The 16,024-nt window shown below is 40.2% G+C and overlaps 1 protein-coding gene across 1 annotated transcript; it reads left to right on the plus strand.

Moving 5' to 3' along the window:
• Nucleotides 1-11,759: 11,759 nt before the first annotated feature.
• LOC308402976 (adenosine receptor A1-like) lies at nt 11,760-14,273 on the plus strand (the record flags this gene model as incomplete). The annotated part of the gene is made up of 3 exons (XM_080892160.1): nt 11,760-11,789; nt 11,902-12,224; nt 13,012-14,273. 3 exons carry the CDS (start codon nt 11,760-11,762, stop codon nt 13,619-13,621), a joined length of 963 nt encoding a protein of 320 aa, XP_080748286.1. The 3' UTR covers nt 13,622-14,273.
• Between the last annotated feature and the right edge of the window lie 1,751 nt (nt 14,274-16,024).

Genomic DNA, 16,024 nt, shown 5'->3' on the forward strand with positions numbered 1-16,024 from the left:
TGTGCCATACATCGCTTGAAGTGCCTGGAAAGGAGACTAAAGAAAGACCAACAGTACTACAGAGACTACGTAAGCTTCATGAATGACATCATTTCATGTGGTGATGCAGAGAAGGTCTCTGATGAAGAAAATGATGAGAAATTGGCTTGGTATATTCCACATCATGGGGTTTATCATCCACAGAAACCAGGGAAAATACGTGTGGTATTTGACTGCTCTGCCAAATTCCAAGAAACATCTCTCAACGACCATCTACTCACTGGTCCAGATTTAACGAACACATTGGTGGGTGTCCTTTGTCGCTTTCGAAAAGGTTCTGTTGCAATCATGTGCGACATTGAGAGAATGTTCCACCAGTTTCATGTCAAAAGGGAAGATCAAGATTATTTGAGATTCCTATGGTGGGAGAATGGCAACTTGGAAACCTCACCATCAGTTTACAGAATGAAGGTTCATTTGTTTGGAGCGGCCTCGTCGCCTGGCTGTGCCAATTTTGGCCTAAAACATCTGGCAACTCAAGGACAAGGTCAGTTCAACGAAGAAACTATACATTTCATCCAAAGGAATTTCTACGTAGATGATGGATTGGCAAGTGTTCCGACTGAGAAGGAAGCCATCCAGCTTGTCAAGGAATCACGAGAGCTTTGTAGTATCGGACGATTGAGACTGCATAAGTTTGTTTCCAACAGCGAGAATGTCATGGCAACCATTCCACAAGAAGAGCGTGCCACAATCAAGGATTTGAACATGGCTTTGGACTTACCACATATGGAAAGAGCTCTTGGAGTAGAGTGGTGCGTCACGTCTGACTTATTCAAGTTCAGAGTTCAAGTGAAATCCAATCCACTAACAAGAAGAGGTGTGCTCTCTACTGTGGCCTCTATATATGACCCCTTGGGATTCATCGCACCCTTCGTCCTTGTAGGGAAACAAATGCTCCAGCAAATGTGTAAAGAAAGGATTGGCTGGGATGAGGAGCTTCCAGAAATCCTAAAACCTCAGTGGGAGTCCTGGATTAGAGACCTTCCCAACCTGACTAACATGCAAGTCAAAAGATCCTTCTTACCTTCTGATTTTGGTAATGTCAAAAGGTATGAACTTCACCATTTTTCAGATGCCAGTTTCTCAGGATATGGTGTATGTACTTACCTGCGAGCCATCAGTGAATCTGATGAAGTACATTGCTCTTTGGTAATGGGAAAATCCAGAGTTTCCCCAATCAGTGTTACTACGATACCAAGACTGGAACTCACTGCAGCAGTTGTTGCAGCCCGAACCAGCGACATGCTTCGCAGTGAACTGGAAATCCAGGATCTTCAGGAATTCTTCTGGACAGATTCCACTGTTGTTCTTGGCTACATAAACAACGACGCCAGAAGGTTTCAGGTATATGTAGCAAATCGCATACAGAGGATCAAGTCAAGTACAAACCCTGAACAATGGGGTTATGTCGCTTCAGAAGATAATCCAGCTGATCATTCTTCTCGAGGTTTGACTGCAGAGCGGCTTAGGACCTCAAATTGGTTTACCGGCCCAACATTTCTTTGGCAAAAAGAACTTCCTGGCAGACAATGCAAGGTGGGTGAAATCAAGGAGGATGATCCTGAACTCCGCAAGCTGATTGTGTGTAACACAAAGTCAAAGGAAGACAAATCATTGTTGGATAACTTCAAGAAATTCTCGGACTGGTCAAGGTTATCGAGAGCAGTTGCCAGACTGAAAAGATGCATCAGAATGCACAAAGGTATTCAGCAAAGAACAAGTGATAGCACAAGTCTAGAGGAGAGAAAAGAAGCAGAACTTGTGATTGTCAAGTTGGTTCAGGAAGAAGCATTCTCAGATGAGATAAAGAGCTTGGAGCTAAAGACAATAGTTGAAAACAGTCCACTGTGCAAGTTAAATCCTTTCTTGGATGAAGAAGGGATCTTAAGAGTGGGAGGACGTTTAAGTCAAGCCACGTTGCACCCTCATGTGAAGCACCCAGCAATTCTGCCAAAAAATAGCCACGTAGCAGTTTTACTAATCAAGCATTTTCACGAAAGAATCCATCATCAAGGACGTGGAATGACAATGAACGAACTGAGAGCAAATGGTTGGTGGATCCTGGGATGTAGCGGTGCAGTTTCATCACATATTTTTAAATGTGTGACCTGCAGGAAGTACAGAAGATCCACTGAAGAGCAAAAAATGGGTGACTTGCCACAAGATAGGACAGAAACAACACCGCCTTTTACCTACGTTGGCATGGACTGCTTTGGTCCAATCTATGTTAAGGAAGGAAGAAAGACTCTCAAAAGATATGGTCTTTTGTTTACCTGTCTATGTTCAAGAGCCATACATATAGAAGTGGTTGATGACATGACAACTGATGCATTTCTCAATGCTTTAAGGGCATTCATAGCCATAAGAGGAAATGTTCGACAGCTAAGATCCGACCAAGGAACAAATTTTGTTGGTGCTAGGAGAGAGTTCATGGAGTTAATGAAGGGAATGGATCAAGAAAAGGCTAAGATTCTAGGATGTGAATTTCTCATGAACCCTCCAACAGCAAGCCATAGGGGAGGTGTCTGGGAGCGTCAAATAAGGACTATAAGAAGTGTTCTTACCGCTATTCTCGATCAGTCATCTCAAAGGCTTGACTGCACCTCCTTGAGAACCTTTCTGTATGAGGTCATGGCTATCATCAACAGCAGACCACTCACGACTGAACATTTGAATGATCCATCAGGCCTTGAACCATTGACTCCAAACCACATCTTAACAATGAAGTCCAAGATCATTCTGCCCCCGCCTGGAGAGTTTGTCAAAGAAGATGTTTATCTTAGGAAAAGATGGCGTCGAGTGCAGTGTTTGGCTAATATGTTTTGGACTCGATGGAAGAAAGAATATCTTCTAAATTTACAAGAGCGACAAAAGTGGCGGAAGAACAGAAGGAACATCAAGGTTGACGACATTGTCCTTCTACAAGATGATCTGGCACCACGCAATGAGTGGAAGATGGCTAGAGTCACAGAAGTTTATCCAGGATCAGATAATCGAGTGAGGAGGATAAAGTTGCACGTCAGTGATACACATGACAAAGGAGGGAGCCACACAGCTAAAACTGTTGTTCTTGAGAGACCTGTTCAAAGAGTGGTTACTCTCTTAGAAGCAGACTAAATGGTTATTTGCTGGAAGTTACCTGACAAAGGGTTGATAACGAGAAGTCTTTGGTGATAAGTAGAAATGCTTGTTTGGAGAGACTATTTCATTAGGGAAATCCCACGTAAAGATTTGTGTGATTTGGTGGGAGTGTAACTGTTGGCATGATGACATTGTATATAATTTGGATTATTTCTTTATCTCGTCAAGATCCATGTCATGATTGTAAATTATTTAAGCTGTACATTACTTTGTTTGTTTTTTGTAGTCAACGTTTTGGTGCTTTTATTTTGAAAGTCAAGTTCGCTTACAAGTTGCGCTAGTTTCCTCTTTGGGTAGAACGAAGAAAAACACCTGTAAGCGCGCAGAAAGGATGGTTTTTATTGAAAGACATGTTAAGTGGACTTTGACTACACACGGTTAAAGGAAACCTCAGAAGAACGGCGGCTAATTCCCTTTTTTGCAGCATGCAGCCAACGAGGTATTTATTTATTTATTTATTTATCGTGTTTGTTGTACAGTGTTTTTACTGCTGTGTCTTATGCTGAGTTTTATTTTGTTAATGCTGTATAGTTTTCACGGTGGCTTTGGAGAGAAGTCTTCAAATAAACCAGTGACAGAAAACCACTTGCGTCTGCCTGTGCTTCGAGGGAATTATATTTTCTAATGCTAATCAGCTGCTCCTGTTTGTAAACCCGCTTGTTCCCATGATTACGCATCTTAACTCATCATCATTATTCATCTATGTATTACTTTTATGTATTAGTCATCTATTTGTTGTAATCATCTATCCTTGCAGTTGTTTATTACACAAAATAAATTATATTATCACACTTCTGGCCACATACCGCTGATATTCATTGCACATGCCCATATTAACTTTTTCCAGCCAGGTGTTTTCCTTTTCCCATTCTTCCCTTTCTCTGAGGGGAACAAACATTGCTGCTCTAATGCTGGGCTCACACTGTGCGGTTTTAGGCCCATTTTGAGCCGATTTTTGACCGATTTTGGCCTTCATCGTGCATCGTGTAGTATATGTGGGGTAACGAGAAGTGATTAACACCTCACGACCAGCTCCCGATCATCAATCGCTCGTGAGGGTCTCATCACAGCCGCTCACACAGCGCAAACACGTAAACGCCGTGAAAAAGACGTTGCAGCACGGCTGTGCAGCGTGTGATCTGGACACAAGCGATGGAGGCACAACTTGTAGAACTTTGGAAAGCTCATCCGAGCCTTTTCGATGTGGCATCACAAAATTATCACGACCACAACAACCGTGAAAACAGTTGGATTTACACTGCTGCTCAATTACAGCTGCCTGATCATGTTTTTCATTAGCAATTTAGCAAAGTTGATGGTGGTGGTGTGTGTGTCTGTGTGAGTGTAAGACGGAGAGAGAGAGCGCGACAGATTTTCTGTTATAACCTTCATGTTATGGAGGCACAGTGTGAGCACTCAGGTCGCATCAGAGCATCGGGCGGTATAGTGTGAGACCCTGCATCGTGACCTACCAACTTCTAACCCCTGCGAGTCAATCGTGCAGTTTGAGCAGGAGCTGAATAACGTGACTGAAAAAATCGCACAGTGTTTGCCCAGCTTTAGGTGTACTGTCGTCCGAGACTTGCACCGCAGTGTCGGCGTTTGTTTCCCTGTTGGCCATGCTTCTTGTTGTGGTCATCTGTTGTCTTCCGGTATTTTCTCCGTAAGCGACCTTTCCTCGACCAATGAGATGAGCGGTAATCTGAATTGTCATACTCGAATTGTCATAAGTGTGCTGTCAGCTCATTGGTCACAAAGCAGGAGAGGGGCTGGGAATTATGTTTTCAAACAAAGCGTTAATTCCATTAAAAGTTATAGACTACTTTTGATTCTCACTGTATTACGGGACAAAGTGCGTCCCTTATTAGCTCAATACGGGACGTGTACTTTTGTTTCGAAATACGGGACGATTCCGTATTTTAAGGGACGGTTGGCAACCCTAGGAGACGGATTAAACAAACGATATTGCTAATAGTTGCATGAAAGATTTAGGAGTCTTTCATAAATAAAAACTAACTTACCAGTTTGTGTTAGCGTGGAACAACAATCCAGAAAGCAAAATGAAATTTTCTTGAAATCAGTAACCAGATTAATCCTCCATTAATACTATTGTCATTGGTCTGTACCATTCCTTCAAGTCTCCCAATCAACCCCCCCCCCCACAAAGAAAAAATAGTGAGTGTATAAACAGGTTCTGCAGTGTATTTACCCTTTACAGGTTTCACTCAGGTGCAGATGTGTATCTTTGCGTGAGCACAAAGAGGATGAACAGTGCTCTGAAGAGTGAGAAACAGAAGCGACCTATGGGGACTTATGTTTTTTTTTTGGCAGCCTTTACATAGAGCCTAAGGTGTACAATCAAACTAAGAGGTGAATAAATTATTGTTCCTCCCTTTGAAACAACAGTGGCCACAGTGATAACTGGTAACATAAGTGGTAACTACAGGACTTTTAACCTCTGACCAATTATTTGGAACATCTGTTCATTTTTGTGGCCATTTTTCTAGTTCAGGGTCATGGGGGATTGAAGTCTACCCCAGCTATAAGGCAGGGTACATCCTGGGCAGGTCACCAGTCTGTCAAAGGGCTAAATGGGAACACAGACTATGAGTTGCAAACAGTGTTAGGGAGTAACAGAAGACACGTACTGGAGCTACGTATTTAAAATACAAAATATGAGTAACTCTATTCCGTTACAGTTACCGTTTAAAAAGGTGGTATTCAGAATACAGTTACTTTGCTGAAATAAAAGGATTACACAGCAGTCTTTTCCTGTTTCATATGTTAGGCTATGCCCTCTCTATTTCTGGTAATTCCACGCTGGTGGAAACCCAAACAAAACACGCATTAAGAGGCTCTAATGCCTGGGTCTTAATCTCGCAGCCCATGTCACCTCTACTTGCGGCCCGCATAATGACGTGAGGAATATTTTTTTTAATTATTGTTATTGTTCAAAAAATTATTTAATATGAAGACAATAGGCAGAGTGTTACAGGCATATCCCCAAAGAATGTAGCCTCATGGGCAGTGTAGTCCAGTTGTAAGTAAGCTATTCAGACTCGACTGTATATTGTGTTTGTGTTTTTCTCTGAAACAATAAGTTCCGTTGGAGCAGCCTTTCAACGCCTCTCTCTGTCTAGTTTTCGGCTGCAAGCCCAACACAGAACCCGACATATTAGCCAGAGGTCCCTTTATATGTTTCGGAGCTGCGGACCTGTTTTATTTGAAAAGTAACCTTCCCAACACTGGTTGCAAACGCATAATCTCTGTACTAGTGTTGTGATGGTCGCGAACGAAACGGCTCTTAGAGGCCGGCTCTTTGAGGGAAGGAGGGGAGTGTTTTTCTTTCTTTCTCTCACCCTCTCACTTTTTTTTTGCTACACGAACCTTGTGTTTGCTGAGCAGAGGGGGGGTGGGGTGGTAGTTACACTCAGGGTAGCACAGGAACAGAGCGGGAGTTAAGAGAAAGAGAGCCAGGCGCAACAACAAGAGATAACATTGTCACATTAGAAAGGTATAGTAAAGAAAATGGGTGACACTAAGAAAAGAAGCAAAATCTGGAACCATTTAAATTTTATTGACAATACAAAGGCAGAGTGTAGAGTCTGCAAGAAAAGGATATCAGATAGAGCCGGCTCCACAAATAACCTGCACTGGCACCTGAAAACTGTCCACCCATCAGTGCAATGAGAAGATGAAACAGAGTCTGTTGAGTGTGATATTAATGAAGGTGCCAGTGTATCTACTGCAACTGTTGATGCTGCTGCTGCTGCATCTACAGCGTATTCCACCACAACCACTTAAATCAACCCAGAGCTCTATTACACAGTTTTTGCAGAAGTCTGTGACCCCAGCAAGACAGAACTCAATTGATAAGGACCAGCCAAAAGTGATCGCACTTGATTTCCAACTATTTTCAGTTGTGAATGATAAAGGATTTGGAAAGTTTATTCATGCACTGAATCCTATGTATGTAATTCCAAGCAGGAAAACACTCTCCCAAAAAAATCCCATCCCATCCCAGGCCTATATGAGAGAGAACGGGCATCTTCTTTTTGTTTTGCATATTTGAAATTCATTGTGTTGTGGTTTGCAGTGTTTTGTGTGGTTTCACTTTAAATTTGTTTAAAAGGAAAAAGATGAAAATTTAAATAGTTAAAAGTTGAATTGTAAATAGTTGGTTTTTGTATTTTATAATTTTTTTTTTTTACATTTTATGTGGAGTGAATAAATAAATTTATTTATATAATAAATGTATGTAAATAAAAAACATATCGTTTTACATTAGTAATTTATTTTGTGCATAATTTTATATTATTGTTGATAATAAATTAATTAAAGCAACAAAACAACCCGAAGAGCCGGTTGGGAGTTGAAAGAGCCGGCTCTTTTTAGTGAGTCAAGCCAGAAGAGCTGGTTCTCTAAAAAGAGCCAGAATTCCAATCACTACTCAGCACAAAAAAGGCTGGACTGGTAATCTGGCATATGTTGTCTATTTTCATTACTGACACTGGATTGCACAATCAAATCTTTTAAGCCAACCGACCGTTGACGTACCTTGCCTGTGCATTCACGCACCCTGTAGAACAGAGTTTAGTGTGGAACAAGTGGTTGGGAAAGATGGGCAAACAAAATTTTTAAAAAGTGGCGCTAAAAAGCTAAAAAAACTAAAAACAACAACAAAAAAACAAACAAAACAGATGCAGCAAACTGTATCAAATTATGCAGCAAACTGTATCAAATTAGTAACAATAGTTACAGTACTATTAGCCACAACTGGTAATGAGTGCTTGCAGTCACAAGAGGCTGCTGTTGCTGGCACTTGCTTTGGAGCAGTGTAGGAGGAGGGACAGCAGTTCTAACAACAGAGTGAAGAGATGGAGAAAGGTTGTAAGAAAATAAATGGAAGAACATAATTAGGAAGGGAGAGATTCAAGGATACAAGTAAAATGATTTGCTACTTCCACCTGTTTATTTTGTTTCCCTTTTATTCCCCCCCCCCCCCCCCCCCCCCCCCCATCTACAGCATAATCCGACTTAGTGGTGTGTGTTTCACCTGAAAACTCAGCTAAATGATTATGCCAGAGTGAAATAAATTCTACATTGCACCGGGATGCTTGATGAGGATGTTGAGAATAATTTTGTTGATTGATACCGGTAATAGAAGTGTTACTGTCATGTAATCCCTGTGGCACATGTGGAAGCGGATCCCTGCAAGGCCATAATCAAATTTATTTTTTCTGTTTATAGGTAATGATGGTTTGTGCATAATGCAGGTTGTGGAGCAATCAGGTGGCTGATTTCATTGTACAGCCTGTGACAGATTGGGACAAAAATATTTTGTGTAAAGAAATTTAACAAGTCTTCACTATGTTTGATAAATGTATCGCCACTACAGAGGAATTTGTAGTATGTTCAATATGGGCTGTGCACTGTTATGTGTGTGACAGAATAACTGCCTTACTTACTGTGGTGCAATTCACAGATTAAAGGGGCTCTTTTTTATTTTCATAGTACCTCATGTGAGACAGCATAAATAATAGGGCAACATACTAATCAATCTTTTGGTGTGAGGTACACTTCAAGACCGCCTAAACCAAGACCAAGACAGACCGAGTCAAGACTAAGACAAAGTCGAGACGAGACCAAGACAGAGACCGAGACAAAAAAGTCTTTAAACTGCAGCCAGATGCTGCTTCGTTTACGGGTGTCAGGCATATTTATGTGTTTTTGCGATGCACTCGCACAGCCCTGCTCACCGCTGTCTACTGTCTCACTCACTTACTGAGAGGACAGACGGACTCTCCACTTGAGTGTCGCATCTCTCACCCTCTCTGTTTTTCACATAATGATAATATCCCATATCCTCACATGTGATTGGCCACAATATGGAGGGATTGAAGTATAGCTGAGCCACTGTGTGAGAGCTGAGCAGCAAAAGGAAATTGAGTGGGGCTTTTGCGTATGACACATTATCGAACATTACGTTGTGTGTCATGGATACTGTTGACTCCAAATCTCCCGACCACTATATCGATCTGAGACATCAAGACCGAGACAGCGAGACCAAGACAAGACCGAAGTCCGTCAAGACCAACACAAGACCAAGACCACATAAAAGTGGCCTTGAGACCGATCTCGAGACCACTTTTACGTGACTTTACAAGACCGGTCTCGAGACATCCAACTCTAGTGTGAGGCGAAGAAAGAAGCCTGTAAAACCAATGCGTGACAACTTGATGGGGATAGATAACCATGACTTTGAATAAATAAATAATGGAACCAAATACATGTTTCTTAGGCATGTTACATTAGCTTTTAATAACCACATTGCCACTAAGGAATATTTTAACTTTACTGGACTGTTTCACGAGAAAAAGAGGGAACAAGGAAACTGTCATAAGGATATGGATAAACAACAACAGGGTTCTATGTTACAGTACTCTGTATTCACGGTTATTTCCTCAGTACTGATAATGTGTATAGATTGATTATGGAGTGACAGAGGCCTGTAAGTCTGATTCAGTGTTTTCTCACAAATGTCCTAATGCATACACTCAGGCCTGAGATCTTAGGCAACCGGCCAAAACAACATCCAGAGTCATCGCTTTCTTTAAAGTGAAGTGATCTTACTGAATATACTTATGGGCAGACATTCAATCTGCTTGCTTAAGCAACTAAAGACCATCTCAGTGATTGCTTGCTCAGTAATGCTGCCAAAGTCTTTGCATCCTTGGATGGACAATTAAATTAAGCTTTATAAGTAAATGAAGTTTTTTCTACTACCTGTGGGTAATTCATGTTATAGAAAAGCAGTTCAAAAGAAAGACCTGGGAAACAGTTTGTGTTTTAAACTTCAAACAGTCAAATGTTTATTAGTTTATTTCCACATAAATGTGCATTCTTACATTTAAGCTGCTCTAAACTTAAGAGGTATTTGCAGTGACTGATTGGAATTATATCTGTAAGTGAAACGAGCAATACAAGAGAACTTGACCTGTCAAATTGTCTTTGTTTATATAAATCTCTCTTTGGAAACAAATGATAAGCATTTCAGGTGTTTTCTTTATTAATTTATGCAGTATAATAAATATACTATTAACTTAGTTTTCCTGTTAGCCAAATTTTGGTTACTAATGTTGGCTAGTAATAATTTCTGCATTAGCAAACATTGTGACTAATGCTAACTGAATGCTCAGACCATGCCATTGGTCAGTTGCAATGTTGATCCTGGACCAATGATGATGTAGGAACAATACAAACACAGGGATATCAGATCATTCGTATGTATTTGTATGCTAGCAATAATTTCCACCTATACAGTCTATGAATGCCATTTGCTAAGCTGGCTAAAATAAGCTGGTAATGTAGCACTCCACACCCTGATCCAAAGTGGGTCAAAGGCATGCCAGGTAGGCTTTATGCCAGTGTGCCAACACATGAAAAGCCAGAACTACAGGCAAGACATTTCAGGCATTGCTGCAGTAGTATTTTCTTAGAGGATTTTTATTACATTCTAGAAAGCACTTCAACTTTGGTTGTAGGCTGATATATGTAAATCATTTTATAATACCATATTGTACCACTTCATTTATAAAGCACTTTTAGAAAACAACAAGAGGGCTGACCAAAAAGCAGAAAGGGTAAGAGATGCAGAAAAACAAAAGAGCTGTAGAAGTTAAACAATAAAATAGTACATAAAAAGTATCTCAGAATAACTGTTAATATCTCTCACTGGGTCAAAGGTCAGGGAGTAAAACTGTTTTTTTTAAACAAAAAAAACCCCCAAAAAGAGAGTGACAGAGTGAGAGTGATATATGGGTACAGCAGTTCAGACAGATAAAATGGAGCACAACTGTTAAGAGACTTTAAACAACTAAATGGATTTTAAAATGGATTTGTAAACAAACCGGATGCCAGTGAAGGAAAGCTAAAATTGGAGTGATGTGCTCTCGCTTGCACCAATACTTTGAGTGGCAGTTTTTTTTGCACGAGCTCTAGGAGAGCAATACAAGGCTGGCTAATTCAGATAAAAATTGCACTGCAGTAATAGAGATTAGACATTTTGAAAGCATGCCTTAATGTTTCAAGGTGAGTTTCGACATAAGACCCTTAATTTTTGACAGGAGCCTCAACTGGAAAAAGCAGGATATTAGCACCATACAAGGTAAGATAAAATGAGTTCTAATGCAGAGCCATCTTGAGGTTAAAGCTCGCTATTATTAAGCCCTTTTGACAGTATTTCCTGCCAGTTATTACAGACCGCAGTTCCTCTCAAAAACCGCAAACACACACACACACACACACACACACACACACACACACACACACACACACACACACACACAGATACACACTTAATGCAAGTGAAACTCTTGCTGCAGGATGCTGCAGGAATCAAAGTCCCTCCCCTTGATTTTATGACTTGTGAGAGAGTGAGTTGGTGAGAGCGAGAGAGTAGAGGACGTAGAAGAGTGGTGATGCAGGGTATCCAGTCCTGTCCAGAGCTTGAATGACATTCTGAGGTTCAGTTCTTCACCATGCCACCATGAACATAAGCTCCACTCACTGTGAAAATGGCACAAATAGGAAATTCCTCCAGTCAGGTAAGGAACATAAATAATGATAAATGGAAAGTCTGAACTAAATGTATTTCTTTAAGATAAGTGGGATCTGTGAAGTGTAATAATGACTTCCTGTCCTGTCCAACCTCACGAGCACATGGATATGGTGTACATCTCCATTGAGACCACTATTGCTCTGGCCTCTGTGGTGGGGAATGTACTGGTGGTGCTGGTGGTGTATGAAAACCGGGCTCTCCGCAACGCAACCTTCTGCTTCATTGTGTCTCTGGCCATGGCTGACATCGCTGTGGGACTTTTGGTCATCCCTCTAGCTATCGTTATCAGTGTGGGATATTACACTCAGTTCTACACATGCCTCTTCCTGTCTTGCCTGATTCTGATGATCACCCAGAGCTCCATCTTTTCCCTACTGGCAATAGCCATCGACAGATATCTGCGAGTCAAAATTCCTACCAGGTGAGGAACTGATTTAAAAGCAGTTGTTTGTGTGTTTGTTTTTTTATTGTTATTTGTTTTATCTGAAAAGGTAAAAATAAATTAATTGGAATAAAGTAGTGAAAGTTGAGAATTACAGTATCAATGTAGTAAATCATGATCTGTTTACATTAAGAAGAACTCAATATTCATAGCAGAACACCATAGGAAACTGATGTCAGCATCCTCCTTGACCGATAAAGACTGCCTGATCCAGTCCATTGCAGCTTTCCTGTCCAAAATTAATCATGCAAATTAGTCATCCACTGATCTAGGTTCTGTACAATATTCATCCTACTTATAAGCATAAATTTATTTCACAAACATTTTAATTGATATCACATTATATAGCATGTGTCTTTTGAACTTGAACTAGCAGAACATATGGTGTTAATCTCTTTTTAATTGTCTTTAGAGTCAGAGAGCCTAATATGTGCTCAATCGAGTGAATTAGGTTCTCCATCTTCATGACTGATATACAGCACCATATATCTTTGCAAGGTTTAATGCAAATAAAAACCTTTTAAGCAAATTAAAATGTTCCTGTCTATGTAAACAACTGACAGAGGTAGCATTTTTATGAAAGCTGGCGGTCTACCACACAACATTTTTATATATCAGTTGGATCCTGATGTCAAGTGTCAGTTGTGAAAACTTTGAAAAATCTCAAAGGCTGACATTGGACCAATGAAACACTATAACTATAGTACTCATATGCGCATTTAGGTGAATCGGAAACCTGTCTTTTCTTTTTCATCATACTGCGCAGGTACAGCATCATAGTGACTAATGGGCGAGCGTTCGTGGCAATTTGTCTCTGTTGGATTCTTTCCTTCCTCACTGGATTGGTTCCGATGATTGGCTGGAATAACCGGGATACCGCAAACCGCAGCAACGCCAGTGAAATATGCTGCCAGTTCACCGCTGTTATAAGGATGGACTATATGGTGTACTTTAATTTCTTTGTCTGTGTGGCACCACCACTGCTGATAATGATCACTCTGTATGTGGAGATCTTTAGGGTCATACGGAAGCAACTTAACCGCCGTGCTGAGGCCACCTGTGATGGAGACAAGTACTTCCGGAAGGAGCTGAAACTAGCCAAATCGTTGGCCTTGGTGGTGTTTCTGTTTGCTTTGTGCTGGCTCCCAATACATATCATGAACTGTGTGACTTTATTTTGCCCAAATTGTATCAATCCGATAGCCTCAAAGGTAGGGATTTTCATGTCCCATGTAAACTCGGCTCTTAACCCGCTGGTTTATGCATTCAAGATGAAGCATTTCCGTGCCACACTCATCCAAATCATTCGCCGCTGCATGTTATGTAAACCCTTAGAAGCGACCGCATACCCTACAAGCACAGTAGTCCTAAATTAGAGAGTGAATTTAAGTGTAAAAAAAGGACTGCGATATTTCTGTTCTTGGTTTCCAGTGATGGTGTATCAACAATACTAATGGGATTACATGATATATGGAACTGATAAGGAAAATAAACCCATTAGCTGGAATAACACAGCACTTCACTGAGTCTTGGGAAACACCCATATCTTAACCATTTACATTTCTGTGAGTTTCATTAGAATAAACCAAGGTTGCAGTGAGAAAAACTGAAAGAAAATTATATCTTCATCAGTCTGGCATTTGATTTGTTTTGTTTTTGTTATTAAGTTCTTTCCTTACTGATTCATATTGAATTTTTTAATCATTGTAATGTGCTGTAGATAAACATCATAAATGATGCATTCAATATTTCATGCTCAGAATGCTTCAAAGTGGAAACAAGAGATGTATTTCCCATTTTAACAAAATACATTCTACTCAGTGAGATGTTGCAGGTATGTCTTAGACATCGCCAAAGTTATTATATTTCAAGGACATTATCCATGTTTGTGTGAAAGCCAGTGGCATTCCATAGTGGGCGAAATATTGCAATATGTGCCAAAGTGGTCGACTGACTTATAAATGAGATTAGATTCATTGCAAAGATTGAATTTGGAAAACCACGTACTAGATGCTTGATGAGTCACATGAACACAGTCAGAAGAGTGAAGAGATTTACTGGCATAATATCAATACAGAGTGCAGTTTGTTCTCTGGGTTTCACATAAACAGTTCAATATATGCTGAGATGAAAAGGCTCTGCCTTGAATGCAAATTAATCAATTCAGGCACTACACCAAATGAGACAAAAACTCTGCCAATATCAAAGCCTTTCAGCCATAAGTCTTTATCATAGGATGCAGGGACTTCCTCAGCGAATTCACATAGTTGAGGCCATATTTCACAAGCTGTGGCAGAATGGTGAAAAGGCTCTGGCGCATTTAAAGAAATTAACAACAGAGCATTATGCTCAAGTGATTTATTCCAACTCCAAGGCTAAAGCTTCTGCTAAAGCCGCATCGGTTCTGCATCGTCATCAGTTTGACCTCAGGACTACATCCACTCAGTACTTAATACATAAAAGCGGTATAATCCTTTTAGAATATTAAATGATTTTCCATTTGATATGCTCAGAACACCAGGCTTTGTGTTAAAACAATGGGGTTCAAAAAGGTATTTAATTATCGCTCAACATGTCAATATGTACTATATATTACCATCTCTAACCTTCATCCTCGCTGAGGGATTTGAAACTGCTGAGTGTGGTCTAATCCCCAGCACTCATCTTAGAGAAGCAGGTGCCGCATAACCAACCTGGCATTTACTGCCTTTGCACCACACAGCCCTGTGAGCACTGGCCTAACAATATTTACAGTAGAGAGGTAAAAGCATGGTGTAAGTAGGAAGTGTCTATCGTGACTTCATCACACAGAAACTGAAATCTTCGCAAGGTAAGACTATTTATATGTATATTTGGAGAAACATTTAAGGCTTCTACAAAACACTATCACTACATCAGTTTGCAAAATCATTTCTTACGTTTGCTTTTTTAACATTTTCAAGCAGCAACAGAATTTTGCATGCCCAACCAACTATAAGATGGCTGACACTCATAGAGAAGGAGAGGAACAAGGGGAAGAACAAGATCTAGAGGCTCCAGAAGAAGAGATGGATGACGAACATAATGCCTTGCTACACTTAAGCAAATACCGTGAAGCTCAGTTTGCAAAACCGTGGGAGCAGTGGACCTTCAGAGATAAAGCAAACTATTACATGGACCGCATCTTCCTTGGGCTTTTGGTCACTTTTTTGGTCATTTTTATTGGAGAATGTGGCTATAAAATCTGGTACTTGACAAACGTGAATGCGATTGTGGAGTTTGTTTCAGATTTGGTGGTCTTTTTGTTCGATTGGCTCTTCACGCAGGACAGACAGGAGCAGGTGGCTGAACTATAGGCTGCAATGAAAGGATTACTTGATTTTGTCTTTTTTTGTGTGTATTTTCTGCAATGTTTAAAACACAAAAGATCACTAGAGAATTTGTCTGCATCTTAGTAAGGAATTTTTGTAATATTACCAGTACCTGAGCACTATTTCTGATCATTTTTGATGGAAGTAAACATATTGAATGAGCTGTCTCACTGTCATGCACTTCAATGATTTGTACCATGTGGTTTTTCCCCCAAACCAACTATGTAATTAAAAAAATTATTAATTTCAGCTATGATTTATGAATGACAACTGCTATAACTATGTTAGTTTCTGTTACAGGCTAATTAATATGTTAATATATTTTAAAGTTGGAACATTGAAACATGCAGTGCAAATGCTTTGAAGAGTGCTGTAAAGCTGATTTAAAGGACTAATTTTTTAAGTGCCAATTCCTGTTTAATTCTCAAT

Source organism: Rhamphochromis sp. 'chilingali', assembly GCF_963969265.1.
Source record: "Rhamphochromis sp. 'chilingali' genome assembly, chromosome: 9".
NCBI lineage: Eukaryota > Metazoa > Chordata > Actinopteri > Cichliformes > Cichlidae > Rhamphochromis > Rhamphochromis sp. 'chilingali'.